This window comes from Mustela lutreola, chromosome 14 (genome assembly GCF_030435805.1).
Source record: "Mustela lutreola isolate mMusLut2 chromosome 14, mMusLut2.pri, whole genome shotgun sequence".
Lineage (NCBI taxonomy): Eukaryota > Metazoa > Chordata > Mammalia > Carnivora > Mustelidae > Mustela > Mustela lutreola.
The window spans coordinates 34,685,180-34,708,575 of record NC_081303.1 but is presented as its reverse complement, the minus strand read 5'-3'; the positions used below and the strand labels follow the sequence as shown (position 1 = coordinate 34,708,575).

General features: G+C 38.4%; 1 protein-coding gene across 8 annotated transcripts in view; it reads left to right on the top strand.

Annotated features, from left to right (window-relative positions):
- The window catches only part of RABGAP1L (RAB GTPase activating protein 1 like), a 776,623-nt gene that overhangs the window by 656,647 nt on the left and 96,580 nt on the right, over nt 1-23,396 (top strand). Inside the window, exons 1-2 of one of the 8 annotated variants that reach the window (XM_059146072.1) lie at nt 14,473-14,622; nt 16,960-17,730. The exons of 4 other annotated variants lie outside the window; for them this stretch is intronic. In XM_059146072.1, coding sequence (XP_059002055.1) covers nt 17,620-17,730 — 111 coding nt within the window. In that variant the 5' untranslated portion in view covers nt 14,473-14,622; nt 16,960-17,619. Of the gene's footprint in view, nt 1-14,472; nt 14,623-15,589; nt 15,813-16,959; nt 17,731-23,396 lie in introns of those variants that run through there. 3 more of the 8 variants (XM_059146075.1, XM_059146071.1, XM_059146073.1) reach the window with 3 other exon arrangements.

Here is a 23,396-nt window from a genome sequence, read left to right as displayed (position 1 = left end):
AAATACATTCTAAAATTTGTAGGGAAGCAGCCAAAGGTCAACCCCTATGTTTTACTGGATCTACTTTTTAATTTCTGTTTTATTTATTGTATCTTTAAAGTTAGACTTCTGGATTAAAAATCCCTAGGATAGAGGTGCCTGGGTGTCTCAGCTGGTTAAGCTGCTGCCTTCGGATCAGGTCATGGTCCCAGGGTCCTGGGATCGAGTCCCACATCAGGTTCCTTGCTGAGTGGGGAGCCTGCTCTGCCTGTGCTTGTTCTGCCTACTGCTCCCTCTGCTTGTTCTCTCTCTCTCTCTGACAAATAAATAAAATAAAATCTTATTTTAAAAACCTCCAGGATAAACACATAATATAATAGTTTAAAATGTACTCAGCACACCATTGCACCTCCCCCCCCCCCGCCCCACCACCCATTTAACAGGAAATGAAGTTAACGAAGTGCTGTAACACATCAGTCTGGGAGCCGGGTGCTTCTGTCCACCACAGCCCAGGGAAGCTGTATCTGCTCACAGCAGGTTGTAGGTCTCTTCCAGCAACAGCTGGCTGTCGACAGGAAGCACTCTGTGTGTTCAAAGCTGTAAAACTACATTCATTACTTCTCCAGCTCTTGTCTGTATGGATCCCAGGGACTGAGATCTGAAGTTTGGGAGGCTTTAGTTTGCCACACTAAGCCACACCCTTCTAAAGGCATTACTTCTCTCACTCTTGGTTTGGTTTCTTCTTCCTTCTTAAGCTTTTTCCCTTTCATCTTCCCTCATTTTTTAAAAATGTAATTCATTTTTTATGTTTTCAGTCGCTTGACCCCTAGTGTCTGGTTTCCTCATCTGTAAATCAGAAACTAGGTAGTGCTCTCCAAAGCCAATGGCAGTACTCTGTGATCCCATGGGGTAGTATATATTTATGAATAAATATAAGTATCATCTTTTTAGTGATAATTTTATCAACAAATTATGGGTTGGAAATCTAAGTCACAGGAAACTTTTCTTATACCCTCTCAGCTTCTGTGTCTAGGGGCCTATGAGTTAAACTGACAAGGGGCTCAGTCCTTGGGCGTCTGTCTGTGGCTCAGGCCATGATCCTGGGGTCCTGGGATCAAACCCCGCATTGGGCTCCCTGCTCAGCAGGAAGCCTGCTTCTCCCTCTCCCACTCCCTCTGCTTGTATTCCCTCTCTCGCTGCCTCTCTTTCTCTGCCAAATAAATAAAATCTTTAAAATAAATAAATAAATAAATTGACAAAAAGCAGACTAACAGGAAAAATGGCATATGTTTATTGATATTAATACTTTTTATAGGAATAGCAACTTCACAGAAAAGAAGTAAACACCCAAAGAGGCAGCCGGACCTGGGGACTTATACACCATTTTAACAAAGGGTGATAAATTTCAGAGCGGGAACACACAAGGAGAAGGGGAGTTGGGCTTAGAGGGGGTTAGATTGTGAGAAGGTAACTAGGAAGTGTAGGAGGGAAACTAATGGTAGCTAAGGGTTGTGGAGGGGCCCCCTTTACAGATGGACATTCTCTAAAAAAGGGCAGTCTCCACTCTGCTTTTAGGCAGGTAGGTTGGGAGCAGAGAGTTCCTGTGCCTGTGGCTTCTCAGTTTCCTTCAGCTCAAAATAATCCTTTGGCATATTTTGTGGCATATTTTGGGGTAGCATATTCTGGTCTCCTTCAGAAACCTAAGAATCTGACATCTTTTTAGAACCCTCCTAAGTCTGAAATTCCTGGACACTACTTTGTAAAACTGATTGATGAGTTGAATAATATATATTCAAACATATAAGTAATTAATACTGATACATAAACAATGCCTGTAACAATGAGACACCACAAGTAGTTTGTCAGGAAGTGACTGTCATCTTTCCAATTTCAGAAATACTTAATATTAAAACATCAAGTTATGTACCTTAAATACATCCAATATTTTTGGTCAATTATACTTCACTAAAACTAAAAAAAACAAGACTATGTAAATGTTCTGTTTGTAATTCATGAGGCAAAAATCTCATAGTGTCAAAGTGAAAGAAAGTTCTCCATAGGTATTAATGAATGACTCACTTATTGGTAATTTTCAATAGGGTTTGAGACAATATCAATAGGTCCTAAAATCATAGAAATTATTTAAAAAAGTCTAATGGTTGGAGGTCAATTTGGTATTTAAAAATAACCCCTTTCTGAGGCGCCTGGGTGGCTCAGTCATTAAGCATCTGCCTTCGGTTCAGGTCATGATCCCAGGGTCCTGGAATTGAGCCCTGAATCCGGCTCCCCGCTCAGTGGGGAGTCTGCTTCTCCTTCTCCCTCTCCCCCTGCTTGTATTCCCTCTCTTACTGTGTGTGTCTCTCTCTGTCAAATTAAAAAAAAAAAAAAAAAAATCTTAAAAAAAAAAAACCTTTCCATAATCTTAATTTAAGAGATATAGATCTATATTCATAGTTCTCAGCCCAGGGTAGTCACCCCACACCCCCACCACCACTTGGGCACATTTGGCAAAGTCTAAAAAATTTAGAGTTGCCCCTACCTTGGAGAATGGGCACTACTAATATCTCATGTGTAGAGGCCAGTGATGGCGCAAAACATCTTAAAATTCACAGGACAGCTTTCTACAAGAAAAAGTTACTCATTCCCAATTGTTAACAATGCCATGTTTAAGAAATTTTTCTATATATGACTCAATAGAGAGTTCTACAGTTTGGAGTGTCTGCTCATGTTTAATTCTGGTAGCTGTTGAAAACAAAATAGAGGTCATTAAAATTCACATCTTAGTCAATGCATATCATTACAAACTACTTGCTGACTTTTGGCATTTTTCTTGACCTTTTACTCTTGTCTGGACAATTAGATTTTCACGGTAGATTCTTGAGTTTGGTCTGAGGCAAACTCTGGAAAACAAAATGAGAAAGCACTCAAAGATCCTACTGACTGGTATTAAGGGTCCCGTCTAGGCAGGTTTAGAGTTGGGGTAATTACTTAATAGATTATAACTCTTTATTTTTTTTTAAAGATTTTATTTATTTATCCGACAGAGAGAGGGATCACAAGTAGGCAGAGAGGCAGGCAGAGAGAGAGAGGAGGAAGCGGGCTCCCTGCTGAGCAGAGAGCCCGATGCGGGACTTGATCCCAGGACCCTGAGATCATGACCTGAGCCGAAGGCAGTGGCTTAACCCACTGAGCCACCCAGGCACCCCAATAACTCTTTATAATAGTATGCTTCAAGGTGGTGTTATGGGTCTTAAACTGAAGTGAACTCTATCAATCATTTAGTGTAAAGTGTTCTTTTAAAATAAAATAAGAAGCTGCCTTTCTAAGCTCACAGGTGTTTCCTTGTAGAACCCATACAAGGCATGATTGCAACCCAGACACAAGACACTTCACTTTTTTAAGTTCTTTTCCTTAGCTCATTTGAGAAAGCGGACACTCACGAGCTTCTGCATCAAACTTGCTTGACATAGACGAAGAAAATAAAGGGAGAAATTGATTTTGTGAACAAGGGGATTGGCAGTCATGGCCCTCCATCATTTACAGAACTCGCAACATAATATTAAAAATGAGGAAGGGGAAAAGTACAGCAATAGGGAGGGACATTTTCCCTTGAGTCCTCAAAGTGATAGAATTGCCTTCCATTTCCTACTGTTTATTTTCCCCACAACAGTTGAAATTCTACAGTAATTTTCCATTTGGTTATTTGCCTTTTTCCTTTCAAAAAAAGTTTCCATTATTATACCCAATAAATTAAAGGGTATTCCTCATTAGTCTCTGAGTTGATGTAGTAAGATCTGTAGAAAGAGTTGTTACAAAATGTGCACATCAGGGGTACCTAGCTGGCTCAGTGGGTAGAGCATGTGTCCCTTTTTTTCTTTTTCTTTTTTTTTAAAGATTTATTTGAGAGAGAGAGAGAGGACAAGCAGGAGGGCCAGAGGGAGAGGGAAGAGAGAATCTGAAACAGACTCAGTGCTGAATGTGGAGCCCAGTGCTGGGCTTGATCTCAAGACTCTGAGATCAGGAGCTGAGCTGAAACCAAGTGTCAGGTGCTTAACTGACTGCACCACCCAGGCACCTTGAGCATGAGACTCTTAATCTCCGAGTTGTGTGTTCGAGTCCCACATCAGGCCTGGAGCCTACTTAAAATTAAAAACAAAATATTCACATTAAAGAACGAGTTTTTCAGGGATCTGGTAGCTGAAACAGCATCATGAAGCTGTAGCTTTACTAATTTCATGTCACAGTAAGATAAATTTTTTAAAAAATACAAACCAGGGCTGACTACTCTGAAACTGGGGATTTGAGAAAAATACAGGCAGAGAAGATTTACCAAGATCACTGTTAGTAGTAGTAACTGGAGCATACTGGTCTGATTTAATTTGGCATACTCAAAATAATTAGGCTGTTGAGTGTAGAGGTGAGTATAATGATCACCATTTAAATAAAGTTAAAATGTTAATGTTTGGTGCCAGTAGAAAACAAAATGTTTAGCCACTAATGCAGAGGTCACTAAATCTTTGTTACAATCTGATTAGCAAGTTAATACTTTTTCCTTTTTTGCTTTTCAAATACTATTCCCTAATTTTGCATTTAATTTATCTTTTTCTGAAAACCTGTTAATTGCATGTGCTTTAGCCCTACAGAGAAAAATGTTGCTTAGCAACTGCCAAAATAACTAATAAGGCTATATCTAGTAAAGGCTTAAAAGACTTACTCATTTTAAATTTATGTATTTCTTTATTGACCATTAAAACCAAGAGGAAGTTGTTTCACTTTGAGTTTCTTCTGATTTCTACATCTTTTTTGTAATTTATATATGGGCTTTTGTAGTAAAAACAGAACAAAAGACACAATATAGTTAATGTAAACATTATTCTTTTCTCCCTTCATCCTCTTAGTAACATTGTTGTATGTTCATCATTTGCTTTAGATACTTTTGTCAACATAATACCTTGTCAGTGTTACATGCTGGGTAAAGAAGTAGTTTCTATTCATTGGATACAGATATCTACAATACTTTTTTGTAATGCTAAGGAAGCTATTTTCTTTTTAGAAGAACTATATTAAGGTTTTAGGAGAGGGAAGTAGAGATAATATTGCCAATAATGGTTTTATTTTTTGGTTATTTGACCCAGAAGAATCTCAGAAGAGTCATCTACGCTAAGAGCTTTGGAGTGGGAAGTGGTGCTGTCACAGTGCAAGGTTGTTAGACTCCTGTCACTTAGCCTCAATGTGTTCACTTGCCAGAGGTTGAAGTCTTCCCACTCTAGCATGTACAGAGTTTTGTTATTGTCCAAATCTCAGCCCCATTTCCTTCCCTTTGCCTCTGTTCAACTGCCTTGGGGTAAAGACGAAATATCAGTAAATTTGTTTACTGCTTCCTTTGTATTCTGTGGTGTTGTAAAGTTAAAGACCACCTTTACAAATATATTAATGATAAAAAGAGCACGGGAAATTTCTATTACTAGTACTAAGGCAGTATGCATTAAAGAAAAATGGTATGTGATTTCAAAGAGAACTTTTGTCTTAGAATGAAGCTCCTTTACAAAATGGCTGCTTTGCAGGTTTTTCTTATGGAGGCTTTGGACAAATTTATAGCTATTTTCTTATTATTCACAGGAAGGAACTCCTGGGATATCATCTTACACAATGGCTTATTGCCCTATACATATCAGTGGGGTTTTTTAAATGGGGTATCTTCATTAAGATATTACCCTGACATAAAGGTTTCCCCCCCACACACCAATATTGAATTACTGCTACATACAGTAACTATAATAAAATAATTATCTATAGTCGGCTAATATAGGACTCATTTATAAAGTGCCATCTGTAAGATCATGTACTGTGTTCCTATCTCATATTGTCAACCCTTGTTAGAACAATGTAGGTAGAATAACTGGAAGTAAGTTAAATATATAAAGGTGTATACTTATTATTTTATCTGATATAAGTACATGATGTGCTAAAGAATTGAATAGTTTAGGACAAAAATAATCTTTTAAAAGAGATGTGGGGCCCCTGGGTGGCTCAGGCGTTGGGAGTCTGCGTTCAGCTCAGGTTATGATCCCAGAGTTCGGGAATCGAGACCCACAACAGGCTCCCTCCTCAGCGGGAAGCCTGATTCTCTGTCTCCCACTCCCCCTACTTGTGTTCCCTCTCTCACTGTTTCTCTCTGTCAAATAAATAAATAAAAATCTTTTTTTAAAAAAGATACATGTATCTTGAATTGATCTTTAAAAAAAAGGAGATGTATATGAGGGAGAAAGATAATGGGAGGAAGAATGGAGAGAAGGGAAAGAAAAAATGTTACTGTTGAAATATAAAGACTGGCTTAAGAGTAAAAGGAAATTCACAAGTTTTGTTAATAGTGAATAAAATAGTTAATAAAAGCATCCATTTACTAATGCTTCCATTCTGTGTTCCAAGTGCAGATAATGGAAAATTTCATTTTATTCTTTATAAAGTTTAATACTAGAACTTCATGCTTAACATTAATTTTTTTTTACTTAGTCAATCTCATGGGGCAGTTTTCCTATAGCATTCCTTTAGACAGCTCTCCTCTATACATGGGAATAGAAAATAGAAACTATGGGGTACCTGGGTGGCTCAGTGGGTTAAAGCCTCTGCCTTTGGCTCAGGTCATGATCCCAGGGTCATGGGATCGAGCCCCACATTGGGCTCGGCTCAGCGGAGAGCCTCCTTCTCTCTCTTTCTGTCTCTACCTGCCTCTCTGCATACTTGTGATCTCTGTCTGTCAAATAAATAAAATCTTAAAAAAAAAATAGAAAGTATGGGAGAAAACATTTAATTTTTAAATACAGAAATTTTCAAATAATGAACCTTTTATTTATTTTAGCTCTTAATTTTTACTTGTGTAAAAATGACTAGTATAGTCATTTGACAGAAATGATTAGAAAAAACATCTACCAATTAATCAGTAATTAGAGTTTTCCTTCATTCCCTGTTGTACTCTTTGGAGTGGAGTACAGATACTAGTAAGCAGTAAAGTGTCAAACAACTGGGTGGCCATTAGGAGAAGCAAAAGGCATTATATTTACATAAATTAAAATTACCCACAAATCAGTATTTAATACATATTTGTATTCAGTTTTGCAGTCTAATCATTTGTACAGATTTGCCAACATATGCACATTGCTATAGTCTCAGCACGGTCAGTTAGCTTTATAAATCATAATCTCATATTATGTTGCATGCTTAAAATTCTCAACAAATACATGCTGAGTTGTCCCAGATGGACATTTTTATTTTTTTATTTTGTAAAGATTTGATTTTCAAGTAACCTTGACCATCTAGGGGGGTCTTGATTTCACAACCCCAGTATCAAGAGTCACACACTCCACTGACTGAGCCATCCAGGTGCCCCTCAAAACGAATTTCTTTTTTTTTTAATTATTGATTGATTGATTGATTCATTCATTCATTCACTCATTCAGTCATTTGACAGAGAGAGAGTGTGTGCATGAGTGAGCAGGCAAGCCAGCGTTGGGGGGAAAGCAGGGCAGGAAAGAGGAGGAGAGACTCTCCAGCAGATTCCACACTGAGTGTGGAGCCTGATATGAGACTCAGCCTCACAGCCCTGAGATCATGGCCTGAGTGGAAACCAAGCGTGGGGTGTTCAACTGGCAGAGCCACCAAGGGGACATTTTTAAATAAGGATGCATCGTGGACTACGTATGTCCTTAGGCCTGAAGGTGGTCCTTACAATTCGTGACTGAAAGTAAACCCTTGGGCAGCTCTGTGGGCGCTCATATTCTCCCCCTAACTTCCTGCTGTCTCTGATGACTAACACATAGGAAGTTAGCTGTTTTTAGGTAAAAAATAAAAATCATGATATTGGAGAGATACACTTTATGATTATATTTTATGACAGTGCTTAAATCGGAAATAACCACTTTTTGGGAAAATATTTTAGATCGGACATAAAAAATACATTCTTGGGTCATCAGCCTGGCTTGGTAGGTAGAGCATATGACTCTTGATAAAACGATTGTAAGTTCAAGACCCACATTGGGTGTAGAGATTACTTAAAAATAAAATCTTAAAAAAATAAAAATCTTAAAAATACTATTATATATATTATAAAACAAAATAAAATATAAATAAATAAAACAAATATATAAATATACAATGTTAAAAATTTTAATATTAAAAGATAAATATTTATATTCAAATATCTATATTTGAATGTTAAATATAATATTAAATATAATATTTATTTAAAAATAAAATATAAATATATTAAAATATAAAATATATAAATAAAATATAATATAAAATAAAATATGTATAAATAAATTCTTATTGAAGTTAATGAAATTGCTACCACTCTTAGTAAGACAACTGTTAAACACTGTTAAAAAACTATTAAAGCCTTTTTATTATTTTTCTATTAACCCATTAAACAATTTACTCTTGTTCTTAAAGCAAACAAAAAGTCAGTTTTTAACAGTAGAGAAGCTGCTGTTGACAAGTCATTCAAGGAATGCTGCTTTAGTCCACATATATTTTCTGTTGTAGCAGATAGTTGATACGTGCATTACACTTGTCGGTGTTGGCCTCAGTTTTCCATTTGTAAATACCTTATAAATAATACTCTTAATGCAAAATGAGTTTTTAGTTCGTATTTTGAATATACAATAATACAATATTAAAAAGAAAATACTTAGGGGGGATGTCTGGCTGCCTCAGTGGGTGGAACATGTGACCCTTGAGTCAGGGTCCTGAGTTTGAGCCCCACTTTGGGCACAGAGCTTGCTTAAAAAAATTTAAAAGTAAAATACTAAAAGAAGAGAGTTACAAAGTCCAGCTTTGGAAATTGTAAAGCTTCTATTTCAGGATCTCCAAGTTGAGTTTACTGTCTTCTCTCGAATTCATCTTATGATGAACCTGTTGGGGGTCAGTGGAACACAAAGCCTTTATAATCACATATTTCAATTTTAACCATGGCTCTCATATGCTAGCAGTGTGACCTTTAATCACTTAAACCCATAGGGCAGTGGTTTACTCTTCTCTAAAATGGGGATAATAAAACCAGCTTCACAGTATTGTTGTAAAAATTAGGAGAGTGTAGTTAAAGTTCCATCCCAACACAGGAGATGTTAAATAATGTGATACTTCTCTCTTCCCTCCCCTTCACTTTTCATCAAAATCAGCTGATCTTTTTGAAATGAAATAGATTAACAGTTTCAGCTTCCAGATAAGCTGTTACTCTAAACCATTGTATAGGATATTTCTTTTAACTCTAAGATACCAATGAACAATGGAAAATCTTGTTAATAATACAATTATAAAGAAGGATTATGTATTTCCACATGTTTGCCCATAGTAAACACAACAGTTTTGTTGATCAGGTTACAACAGATGAATATCGGTATACAACAAATGCTGTCTTTGTTCCCTGTTCTTGTCACAATTGCTTAATTTAATAAGAGGTAATTGATTAAACTCTGTCTGCATTGTCATCAGGAAACTGGAGAGGGCAGCGAAAGTATAAGAGACTCCACACACATGTAAACACAAAGACATTATCAGCCTTTCAAGTCCTCTAACCTGTCTCAATGATTTCTGACAGAATGACATGTGTAAATTACCAGCCTGCTCCCAAATACAGCAACATCTAAAAACATTTAATTGCTTAGGGAAAGCTGGTGGAAGGTTGGAGTTTTATGACAGCATCTATCTCTTTCTCCCAGATTTTTATTAATTGGATAAGGAAATAGAAAATGGAAACATTGTGTTCTCGGATCCTGAGCTCCTCCCCCCACCATCCCCCCTCAGTTCTGAAAGTTACAATTCCATCTTCCCTTTGGTGTTTAGCAAACGATCTTGTCCCCACAGACATCATTTTTATTAATACTGATAATAACAGCAAATAACAGCAACATTAACCAAAGGCTTTCTAGAGCCAGGCAGCTTACTAAGGGATTTTATGTGCATTATCTTATTATCCCTCATAGTAACAGCATTGTTATTATTTTCTTACTGTGTGGATGCCAAAACCAAGAGTAAGACAGCCTATGTGATTTGCTTATGGTCACAGAGCTAGATGTTACCCCAAGTTCTACTGAACTCTGAAACCCATGTGCTAACCATTATACTATAGGTCCTTCCCCCGATGACAAAAATAGAGGCCCAAAAGGCAAAAACTTCATGGTCTTCAATGACTGCCCTTGGCCTATACACCATGTTTTCCAAATTTGTTGACCTGACATTTGAAACCTACCACAGGCCAATTCAAATCGGCCTTTGAAACCTTATCTCCTACCGTACCCACCAGTATCAGTTCCTCCCTGTGACCAGCTTTTTCTCCCTGTAAAAAATTGTTTCACTTTGCCTATCCAAATCTCATCCGTCGTTCCATGAAGGCTTTCCTGTATGCAGAGACTTCGTAACATTACAGTCCTAAAGTCACTAGTGATTGCATTACTTGACAAACATAGTGTGTTGTCTTTGGTGGCGGGGAGGGGATATCGGGGTTTGAAAAGCAGTAGTGTGGGGCACATGGCTGCTTCTCAGTTTATGTTGCCTCCCTTCCCTTATTGTCCTTTAGTGATGAAGGACATGCACTTTGGAGCCAGATACACTGGTTTTTTGATCTTATCATCTCCATTTCTAATTGTGATAATTGAGTCAAATCACTACACTTCTCCATGCTTTGGTGGAGAAGAAGGGAAAATTAGAGTTCCTAGTTCATTGAGTTATTGTGAAGGTTAAATGAGATTCTATGTCTAGGACACAGTGAATACTTGCTACATGTTAGTTCCCATTATTATTATAAAATATTTTTAAAGGCTATATTATTTGTTTGTGTGTGTGTGTGTGTGTGTGTGTGTGTGTGTTTTAAGTGTGGAGCCCAGTGTGGGACTTGAATTCATGACCCTGAGATCAAGATCTGAGATGAGATCAAGAGTGGGATGCTTATGGGGTGCCTGGGTGGCTCAGTGGGTTAAAGCCACAGCCTTGGGCTCAGGTCATGATCCCAGGGTCCTGGGATTGAGCCCCACATTGGGCTCTCTGCTCAGTAGGGAGCCTGCTTCCTCCCCTCTTTCTGCCTGTCTCTCCATCTACTTGTGATCTCTGTCAGTCAAATAAATAAATAAAATCTTAAAAAAAAAGAGAGTTGGACACTTAACCAACTGAGCCACCTAAGTGTCCCTATTACTCATTATTATAACTAGATTATATGTTACTACATTGAAAATTTTGTAAGCCCCTGCCACCCCCGTGCACAATACAAGCATTTAGCAAATGCTGTTGAGTTTTTCCAATTGAGATATAATTCACATAGCATCAAATTCCTCAAGTTGAGGGGCGCCTGGGTGGCTCAGTGGGTTAGGGCCTCTGCCTTTGGCTCAGGTCATGATCTCAGGGTCCTGGGATCCAGCTCCGCATCCGGCTCTCTGCTCGGTAGGGTGCCTGCTTCCTCCTCTCTCTCTGCCTGCCTACTTATGATCTCTATCTGTCAAATAAATAAATAAAATCTTTAAAAAAAAAATTCCTCAAGTTGATTTGTTGTTGTTATTTTTAGTTTTTAAATTCTTATTAACTGTAATACTAGTTTCAGGTATACAATATAGCAATTCAGCACTTCCATCCATCACCCAGTGCTCATCACAAGTGTCTCCTTAATCCCCCATCACCCATTCAACCCACTTCCCCCACTCACCTCCCCCTGGTGACTGTAGAGTCCACCACTGTCAGCTGTCTTTATGTGACCTACTGCAGGGACCTGAGGGCACTGTTGGAAAGGGGCTTATCCAGGCTGGCACCAGCCCTGCAGGAAGAACTTGAAACAAATGAACATGTAAATAAATCTAGCTCACAATATTTTGCTATTCCCTAAAACTGAAACTGGCTTCTGATATTGGTTAAAAAAAAAAAAAAAAAAAAATCTAAAACATTATCCATGTGGAATGGTTTGATTTGGTTGTTAGTAAAACTTTTTAAAAATTTAAAACACATTTTAAATTTTAAAAATTATTTAAGGGGCACCTGGGTGGCTCAGTGGGTTAAAGCCTCTGCCTTCGGCTCAGGTCATGATCCCAGGGTGCTGGGATCAAGCCCAGCATCGGGCTCTCTGCTCTGCAGGGAGCCTGCTTCCTCCTCTCTCTCTGCCTGCCTCTCTGCCTACTTATGATCTCTGTCTGTCAAGTAAATAAATAAAATCTTAAAAAAATAAATAATAAATAATAAAACTATTAAAAATGATTTGAATGCTTTAAAGCTTAAGGTAAAGGTATTTGTAATTACAAGTGAGTTGTGTATTCTGCTCCAAATGAGACAAGACGGAGCATTGCTCATATTTCTTAAATGTGTCTGAAACCATCCTCAGCAAATATCAGTGAATGCTTACAACACTGGAAGCGCTTATTTTTGGTTAGGTAAAGTTTAAGGGAACATGTTGTGTTAAAAAACAAAATTCAACTAAGTAAATTTTAAAGATATTAATGACTTTATCCAATGATTCATGACTTGGGCAGCACCCAATCTAGCAGATAGGAAGGAGCTCTGAGGAGCTGTACTAAAGAAGAGACTTTCATAGGCAGAAAGGAACAGGAACAAAGAAGTTACCATAGGCCAAAAAGCGGGTTGATTATTTCAAAGGGATCTGTCAGCCAGATTACCCGACTAGTGCTGATTAGGCGACTGCTGGTGACTGGTTTAAGATTCCATTTCAGGGAGAGCCAACGCTGTGATGAAGCCTCTGGTAACATGGGGCTTCACAGAATTGACTCCTTTTGGGCCTGTTGTCTTGTGTTTAACAGTTGGCTGTGGATTTTAGAGTTACAAATGAGGTAAAAAGCTGATTGTCAGAGAGTTGCAGACTCATGGTGTGGACTCTCCCTCACCCACATTCTTTGTAGTGAGGAAGTAAGATACCCAGTACAGCTGCTAGGCAAGTATTTTAGGCTCCACTGTTTTTTCTTTTCTTTAACTATGGGGTTTTTCTGTCATTGCTGTTGTTTTTTACCTTAAGAATCTGTGATTTCTGGGGTTTTGAATTTGCCTGCCAATTGCTGGAAAAGATAAGAAAGATAATGAGCTGAATGGCTAGAGTTTGACACAAGAATAGTGGTTTTCTTTACTTACCTTTGCATGATTTTTTTTTTTTTAAAGAAAACTGAGATTTTGCTTATTTATCTTTTACTCTTTGATCTTTTCCCTTTGTAAAAACTCAGTATGTGTCACTGGACTACTCTGAAATCCAAAATATCTTGAAAAGCTTTCCTCTCTTGATACTTCTGTGACTTCTCATTCTCCTTTTATCTTTTGTTCCCCCACATAGAGCACTTGGGTTTCATAATGTGCACTCCTAAGTGGGAAACCTACTTGAAATACTGGTTTTCTGTGATTGAGAAAGTACCTGTAGAATTTTATCTTTCTTACAGTTGTTTATGTCAATACCGAGAATATCTTGTGAAGGTCTCTTAAAACGGAGTCAACCACATGTGGTCAATGTTGATCTTGACTGATTGAGGAACGGATAGACAGGATAGACAAGCGCCACCAGGGAGGGAAAGAGGGCTCCACCTGCGCTTGGGGGGAGGGCGCCGGAGACCCTCTGCCCTTGAGACCACCTTCCTGTCCAGGTGCTTTTCTCCTCCTTTCTATGGCGCCCTGACCTTATGGCTGTTGTGAGAAGTTCAACCAGCAGAACCTGAGGCATGAGGTTAAGGGTCTTTGCAGCCACTCTTGGGGCCTTTGGTTTCTCACATATTTTCACCTTTGATATGAATACCCCTGCCCCCATAAAGCTACTTTGCTTTGCTGCATTTGGAGAGAACACAGAAATTAGAAAATGTTCACATCTTATTCAGGTTTTTCTTGATTTTCTTTTTCATTTTGGCCATACCTGCATTTGTGAGAACAGATGTTCTCTGAAGGCCGGGCATGCTTTACTGCCTCATACTCACTCAGGGTGATCCAGGTATGTTGTTGTTAAAAAGTAATAATCCCAGAAGAATGATTGTTAGAACAAAATCAGCTACCAGAATAAAGTCATACTATGTCAAGTGTTAAAATGACACTTAAAAATCATTAAAGATATTTTATTCACCAGAATGTTCTTATTTAATGATATCTGGAGAGGCTTTTACAAATTATTTTGTAGCCTCTAAACTGCAAAGACTAAAGAATAACCAATAAAAAGTATCACGGAATCCTCTTCAGAGGCAAAAAGTTCACATTAGAAAATCCAAAGTAGGGTACAAAGTAGACTGCCTTTGTTGGGACGCATTCTAGCAACCCCGACTTTCTTAACATCTGGGATTACCATTACCCTTTGTTTTTTATTCTCATGGATGAAAAAGGTATTTCCACCTTCAAATCCCCCAGTAAGCCTGTTTAGTGGAGGGAAACTGGATACTTATTTGGACTGTGTCTGCGCGCACGCGAAAACCTCAGATCTAGTCCATCCCTCTCCATTTACATGACCGTGAGGAAACTGAAACCTCTGGAGGCTGAATGACTTGCCCTGGGACAGACAGCTAGCTAGTTCCTGCTTGAACTGGCGACCATCTATTGGTTCCCACCGACGCCCTGTTTTCTGCTGCCAGTTGGATATACATTTCCCTCCTGGTACATTTTAGCAGCACTTGCTGCTACGTGCCTTGATCTCAGGTAATACCACTCCCCCCCCCCCCCCCCCCCCCCGCTTTTTGCAGAGTTGCTTCGGGGTGCGGAGAGGACTGCAAAGACTCAGGTGGAAACAAGGCAGGGAGACCCATGGGATCAGTTAACAGGGGAAAAGGCCGAAAGAGTGAGAAAGATGCCTTGCAAGGGAGTAGAGGACTGTTTGTCAACTTGACGCTAACAGGGAGGATTTGGGGGCGGGTATGGAAGGAGAGAAGGTCTTAAGAAGAAAAAGGGCCAGTTCCAAGACAGGTTTTTAAACAGATCATTAGTTTTCAAAAAGTATGCTTTTTGTTGGGACCACAAGTATACATTTCATTGTAAGAGAAAAGAAACATTGGGATTTTTCCTGCCCAGACTCTTGAGAGTCAAAGTGTGGAGAACCATGGTAAGGGTGACAGAAATAAAGCGTACAAGTCTCATTTAGGGAACCCTTGCTTTAGAAGATGCATGCATTCTGGCTTTGATAGAGGACCTCTTAGATTTAGAAATGAAACGCTATTAATAATTCTAGTGACTGTGACTAATTAGAACAGTCTTTTGTAGGTAATAAATCAGAAGCTTTAAAAAAATACCTGACTGTTTACCTGAGAACCTGTGTGGAATTCTGAAAGGATTGAAATATTTAAAGTTGTCAGCTTCTGTTTATGTAATTTTTAAAGTATCTTTACAGCCTTTGATTATGTTCCTAAAATTGTTTTGTACTCTTAACAGCCCTGATCCCTAAATATTTTATGAGTTTAATACACAGCACCTAAACTGTTTGATGTTGTTTTTCTGGTCCTTTTTTTCCTTGGGTTATGAGTGTTCTTCTTAACCAAGGAGATTACCCATTGTTACTCTGAATTGCTCTCCCGGGGTGCATAGGCAACTGCTCCAATGCGGTTTATAATTCTTGTTTGCCCCTGGGCGGTTGCCAGCGGGGAGTAAGGCATTCTGGGAAGTACTTTCTTTACCTTCCACAACAGGTGTCTTTGTCAGTGCGCCTTATTCAGGTATCAGGGTAGAAGCACTGAGTTACCGCAGCAAAGAAAAACATGAAAGCAAGAGGAATTGCTTTCCTATCTAGAAAATGGTGCTGTAAGGTAAACCTGAAACCTTCTGGTGCTAGTGAGGGCATGAAGAGGGTCACAGTATCTTTTACAGTACTTCTGCAAAGATAAAAAGGACTTTAAAAGGTAGTTCCTTTATGGATGCTTTATGAAACCATGTCTCTTGATTACTGTTTAATTTTTACCTGGTTAGTCAGCGTTTAGATAAATATACTGGGAAGCTTTTTCACAAAAATAAAGCGTAAGAGACAAAGCTGCATTGTAGCAAAAAATGAAGTAAAAATGCTTTACCGGCTCCCACGAGGGTCAAGCCCAGTTTCAAGCTGTTTTAATCTTGAAGATTTATTGAAAGTATTGCATTTCTGTTAAAATAAGCCTATTAGACTTGCTTCTGTTTCCTAGCGATCAGGTGTTTTTCTTTGTGTGTGTGTGTGTGTTTTTAACCTAGAGTGCTGTAGCAATTGCAAAACTCCCCTAATCATATTTAAATGGAACAAGGTGCTATTTCAGTAATCATGTTAACCTAGGTGAAGATACTTTAGGAAAATAAGGGAAAATAGACACCATGAATCTCCTTCTAAGTTTTGTCTTTTGAAAAGCACACAATTAAACAACATAACAATGCTATTTGTAATTAGGGCTAAAAATTCCAAACAGTTATCTGTATTTGATTATAGACAAACATTGCCAAATTGATTTCTAATTCTAAAAAATGCTATTCCTCATGGTACTGCAGTGTCATAATCTATAAAAAGCAAAGAAGATAATAGCTTAATTGGAAATTTTGGAAAAACAACTTTTGGAGGAGCTTCATTTGTTCTCCCCTTTTATTTGCTTAATACTTTCCCCATGGAATTAGCAGACATTATATTTCCTGGTAATTTAGGCAACCTTGTAATGATGATTATGGGCAGCCTTAAAATTTTTCATAGTGCATATTGAGATTCATATATGGTCTCCCAACTGTGAAACACTTCTGGTGGCTACGACAGCACCAGTTCATGACTATCTGTTAAAATGGGTAATTAAAAGAAACCTCTAAGTTAAAAAAAAAAAAAAAAAAAAAAAAAGAGGAGAACTTTTATCTATGGGAGAAAAACCATAAAGTTAGAAGTGAGACCTTTATGTTGCTTTCTGAATAACAGAAAACAAAGTTCCTAAAATCAAGAATTTTATTTAAAATATTTGTGTTTTTTAGTGGGAAAAGGGGAAATGATAATTATTGCAGTCCCTATTTCATTTTTATATTTTGGTCCTTTTTTTGTTTTAACAGAAATAATCAGAGGTGAAAAAGAATCTCTTTTTTTCATACTTAAGGAAATAATTCTTAACCGCACCAAGAATTCTAGAAATTCTGAAAAACTAAAGGTTGCCATCTATTTGTTTTCTATGAATGTGAAAAATTAAGGCATGAGAAAACCCACTTCTCCAAGAAGAAGAAGAATCTTGACATAAATGATACTGAAGTAAGAAGACAAACTTTTAAAGTTTCTAATTACCAAGAACATAACGTAAATCAGTTTGGGGGCCTTTTGTTTTCAAGTTTTATTTGGTTTTGCTTTAGGATATTTCCAGTTAGAAAACTTCTCTTTATTTCTCTTTTTGAAGCTGAAAGAAGATTTCCCCAAACCGAACTTTCTAGCTGCTGTGTTAAGAATGCAGAAGGTGTTTATACTGTATACTTCCTCCACAGATAAGAAACCTGCCTTAGTTTTCTACTGGAGGTGAATTACTAAACAAGCCTGGGACAGCAGCTGCTTTTCTTTTTTTTTTTTTCCCCCTTTTCTTTTTTCCCTTCTGGATTTTTGATACTCCGCCCCCTCAAACTCAGGTGGGTGTGGGCATTGGCACTGAGCTGCGGCAGGATTTTTCCTTGGATAGTCTGGTCTGGAGCTGGGGCAGCACTGGTGCTGTGGAAAGGCCAGCTGGCAAGATGATGGAAGAAATCTCCATCATGGTAGCCTATGACGCCCATGTTTTCAGCCAGCTGCACGATGAAGACTTCCTCACTAGTCTGGTGGCCGTCAGCAAGCCCAGGTCTATGGTAGGTGGTGTGAGCGCACTCCTCTGGGGCTGGGTTTTTTTTTTCCTTTTCTAACATGATAGCTGTGTTCCTATAGTAACTGAGAAAAACTTCCTGGGAATTAAAATAGGAAGTATTGCGTTTGGCTTTGTGTTCAGGCTACAGAAAGGTTTGCAGGTTTTTAATGATTTATTTACATCACTAAACACTGTGACATGTTTAATAGTGCATTTTAAAGTGCTTTAGGAGTAAAACTTAGGTTACTACTTTCATATGTAGTGAGGGTCAGAGGAGTTTTAGAGCGGCAAATACCACTCTGTCCCGTGTGTTCGCCTTGCTTGTGTGTTCATGATTATCAGCTGAAGCTTACCTACGTTTATTTATTTTTTTTAAAGATTTTTTTTATTTATTTGACAGAGAGAGATCACAAGTAGACAGAGAGGCAGGCAGACAGAGAGAGGGAAGCAGGCTCCCCGCTGAGCGGAGAGCCCTATGCAGGACTCGATCCCAGGACCCTGAGAGCATGCATGACTTGAGCCGAAGGCAGGGGCTTAACCCGCTGAGCCACCCAGGCACCCTGAAGCTTACCTAGGTTTAAACGCAAACGGATTCAGTCGTCTTGAAGTGGAACATTTGTACCAGTGGGCTAGAACACCGGCATGGAGAACTGAACTATCTAAAAGTCAGATAACTTTCAAAATGTTTACGTTATTACTAAGAACTATTAGGAAATTAACTTCGAATACCGTTACTGTTTGGATTTAATATTTGGAATTTTTTTTTCACTGTTCTCCAAGGGTCTTGGTATGCATATCCTTGCATAACAGAGAAATGAAGTTCTTGCAAATGTTTGTTTCTTCTCTGTGGATGTCATCCTCATAATGGCTAGAGTTCAAGATAGCAGTGAGCCATACTTTGTAAACTAACTTTCCTAGCCATTGCCATAGTAGCCTCTTACTCATTATATTTGATAGTGCTCATCACAAGCCGTAGAATGAAAGACTGTATTGTAACAGTTATCTTGCTAATATGAAACCCTGATCTCTATTTTAAGGCATAGGAACCTTAACAACATAACCTGGCAATTTCTTCAAACAATAACCTGCAATGAACAATATAAAGGGGATCTCATAAATTGATTTTAAAAGACTTAAGGGTTATAGTAAGTAGATGCAGCCTAAATTTTTTTAAAAGGTTTTTTATGTATTTATTTGACAAAGAGACAGAGTGAGAGAGAGGGAACACAAACAGGGGGAGCAGGAGAGGAAGAAGCAGGCTTCCTGCCAAGCAAGGAGCCTGTTGCGGGGCTCAATCCCAGCACCCTGGGATCATGACCTGAGCCAAAGGCAGACACTTAATGACTGAGCCACCCAGGCACCCCATAGATGCAGTCTGTTGCCATTGTTTAGATGCTGAATTGAACAAACTATAAAAAACAGCTATAATTGACCACTAGTTAGATATTTAATGATACTAAGAGGATTATTCATTTTTCTGCAATAAACGTAATTATGTTTAAAATGATGGTTTAGAGATACATATTAAGATAATTATGGACAAAATGTCTGCAAAGATTCAGAAACATAATGATTCAGTAGAGGGTTGATGATGTGGATGAAGCTAGATGACTATGTGTTGGTAATTGTTGAAAGTGGGAGTTGACTATATAGGCATTCATTTTACTCTGCTTTTTTAGGTTATTTTTTTAGGTAGGCTCCATTCCCAATGTGTGTCTTGAACTCATGATCCTGAGATCAAGAGTTGAATATTCCATTGACTAAGCCAGCCAGGTGCCGCTGTAGATGTCTCTATAGATGCAGTTGAAGAGTCAGCTGAACCAAAGAAAATAGCAAAAGCCAAATAAATACAACACAATATACATCTATAAGTGTTCATTAATACAGAAACATCTAGCCTTTTGCATTCTTGTCCTATTTAATATATATAACTTACATTGTTTTCAGTTATATATATATACATATATATATATAATTATATATATTATGTGGATATTACTGCCGATCCTTAGTTAAACCACAATATTTTACCAAGTCAGGAGAGTTAGTCCACCGGTAGTTGTGGATAATCTTTTAAACTTCATTTTAGCCATGAGTTTCACTATTCTGCCATGAAAACTTACCCAGAGAATTCAGAACTTTATTTCATTCCTTTTTGGTGGTCTTGTCGGGATCCTCCTTCAGGTGTCTGAGCTGAGTCTTCAAGCGCTTGTAGGAATTTTCCATACCAAAAGAGAGGAAACAAAAACAGATATAAAGTGGCATACTGAAGAGGACATGGGAGACTTAAGGCAGGAGTCAGTGACCTGACCAGGTCCTAGGGAGCATCCCAGCAAGTGTAGGACATTGTGTACTGTGCATGTGTAGTCATGTGCAGGGGACAGGAGACATAGAGAGGAAATGAACCAATGAATTAATATCGGTGTGCTTACGAGGAAACACTTCCATTCGTAGATCAGATGAATATCCAGTATGTTGATGTATGCTGTGCCTTGATACAACTTTAGCTCCCCCAAAGCACACTTCTGCTCCTAACCCTAGAGCATCTCTGCTATGAAACTTGGTCACTAGCATGGAAAGTCTCAGAGGTATGATAAAGACACAAAATATTGGTCTTTATACTACATGTTGAAATAATGTGGATGTTGGGGTATTGAATCTGATTATACAACTTTCTGGAGATACATGGTTTTCATTACCAGATGTGAAATTTTTAAAGACTTAACTGGTATAGCCTTTCGAAGGTGATTATTTGGTTTCGGTTCATGTGGAAAAGTCATATTAAAATTGTGCTAAGATGAAATATTTATCATTTACTTTTAATTTCATGTTAGTTTTTTTTTTTTTTTTGCTTTATCTGAGATGAACCCTTTAAATTGTGTGAAAAAGATACATACTCAGAATTTCTATAGTAAGGAATAAATTACTTCCCAATCTGATTTATTACTGCACTGTGAAACAAATTACATTCTTGCTAACATATGAAATCCTTCGGGTTTATGTCGATTATTACAAAGGATATTTGGAAGGTTTCTAAGTACAGGATTAATTAAATATCTTTCTGTAATTGGGACTTTGTTTCATAATGGAAGGTATCTTTATTCCTCAAATGGTAAAAATCCCATTAAGAGCAGTGGTTTTGGTGTGGACACTGAATCTTTTCTTGTTTATAAGTAGCTCTGTGGCTTTCTGACATTTTTGGTGGAGACTCATGGTACAAAAATACAAGCCATTATGCACACAAGACTAAAAGAAAATTTAAACAATACTTTTGTTGCTACTTGTGATGTATTCAAGTTTTTGTTTTGTTTACGGGCTAGTTATATTCCACTGAATTTATTTCAGAAATGTCTCAAGCTACACTTTAAAAAATATGGCAATATCCTGTTGATCCTTTGAATAATAATGCAAGAAAATCACAAATCCCTTTATACAGGTCCCTTTAGAGAATCATGGCAAGAAAAAGGGATAAGGAAGCCAAGCATAACTCCTCTTGTCTTCCAGGTCTCTCTCGCTTTCTCATTCATTGTTTCTCTCTCTTTCTTCCCTCTTCTCTCTCTCCCTCCCACCCAAGAAATTACCTGGGCTCCTGGCTGGCTCACTCAGTAGAGCAGTAGAGCATTTGACCCTTGATCTAGGGGTTGTGGGTTCAAGTCCCATGTTGGGTTTAGAGATTACTTTTAAAAAAAAAAGGAAATTGTATAGGCTAGTATTATACTTACTGAGAGAACTAAACAAAAGTTGAGAGTCACCACTTGCACAACTTAAGAACTTTTTAATTGCAGGGGTACCCGGGTGGCTCAGTTGTTAAGCGGCTGCCTTCAGCTCTGGTCACCATCCCAGGGTCTTGGGATTGAGCCCCACATCAGGCTCCCTGCTCATCGGGGAACCTGCTTCTCCCTCTCCCACACCCCCTGCTTGTGTTCCCTCTCTTGCTGTCTCTCTCTCTGTCAAATAAATAAATAAAATCTTAAAAAAAACAAACAAACAACTTTTTAATTACAGAATAAATAAGTTGGTATGTAAGGTGAAAATCCAGTATAGTCAAAAGGGCTCCAGCAACATTTAGAAAGGTGCCTCATTGAACACAGGATTCTGGCTTTCCTTTAACAGATTACTTTTTCTGTGGTTTTCTGGCTAAAATTAACTTGCTTGCATTTTGAGACAAGTTGTACCCTCCCCCATTGTCCTTCCAAGAACACGTATTTTTACATCTGACCTGAGTGCTCACACAAGGAGTGATAAACAACCGAGGGGGGCAGTCTCTGAAGTTGCCTCCATCACAGCCTTCTGTGGCAGAGAGGAATGGCCAGCATTCTTCTCTACCTCCTCCACCATCTCTAGTAATTTCCAGAGCTGGCTAGTGTAAATACAGAGAAAAGATCACACCTGTTAAATTGATTATGCATTCCGAAGGAAGCTTTGAATATGTATTTAAATTTTAAAATTAAAATTTAAACAGCTAACAAGCCTAATAACCAATGCATACTTACTATCAAGCTGGAATATTTTAGGTTAAATGTTAATTTGTATCCTGCTGAATTGTTTTCGTTTTTTAATCTATAGAGTGGTTGGGAAGGAAACTTTGTGTTCTGATGTCTCTTAGGGCAGTATGTAACGTTACAGACATTTTTGGGTTACTGCAGTGTGCTGGTATAAATAGAATATCCCTTCCTCCAAAGACCTCACAGACAAGTAAAAGAAGCAAAATAAATATTTATGACAGTGATACTTGGCTTTGGAACAAAGTGAAGAATGATTACCACGGGTTGAAGAGTGTGGAAGAAGGCTTCAGAAGGGGGTGGGGGCCCTTAAGTCCAACTTTGAAGGCTGACCAGGTACTCACCAGCCAGTGGAAGAGGGTAGGACCTTTCTGAGCAAGGGGGAACAGCTTGTGCAAAGGCCGAGAGGTTAACTGCTTTGGGAGCTTTTTAAGTTACTGTGTCCCATTCAAGTTTTAGATCTGCTACTTACTTGTAAATTACCTAAATTCTTTACGTTTCACTTTCCTCATCTCAAAATGAGGGACTTAGTACTGGTCTTATCGGATTGCTGTACGGATTGAATGAGAGCATTTGTATAGTATTTAGCACAGTGAATGCTGGTACTGTCTCCCTTCTCACAAGGAAAGTGCTGTTCAAACTGGAGAAGGCTTAAAGGAAGGAGTGGGTCGAGTAGATAAGGCCCCACCTAATGTGGAAGGAGGAGGGCCGACAAAAGGAGAAGGCGGGCTCGTTGGGTCGCCCCGCCGAAGTACTCTGTTTGACTAGCGAGTCACTATCAGGGTATCAGTCCTGTGAGAAACTTGAAGCCTTCTGCCATGGAGATGGTACAGAGGGTCTCAGGTTTGAGCCTCAGGAAGGTGGGAAGGTAATACAGAATGAACAGGAGGGACTTAGGTGGGCTAGACCACCTGCTGAGTAGGTGTCCAGTAGGTGTAGTGATTATGGCAGCAATAATCTGAAATAATGGACTGACGGGAGCCACATGGCCCATGGAAAACTTTTTAAAAGACGTTAACATCAATGCAGGTGGAAAGTTGACAAGTGTCTAGACTTAGACACTTGACAATGGCAATGTGATAAATCAGTCCACACATGTTGGTTAGTTCTTGGCAGTACATATATATAATAATACTACTTAGGAAGAAGCAGCAGCTTATTTGCATGA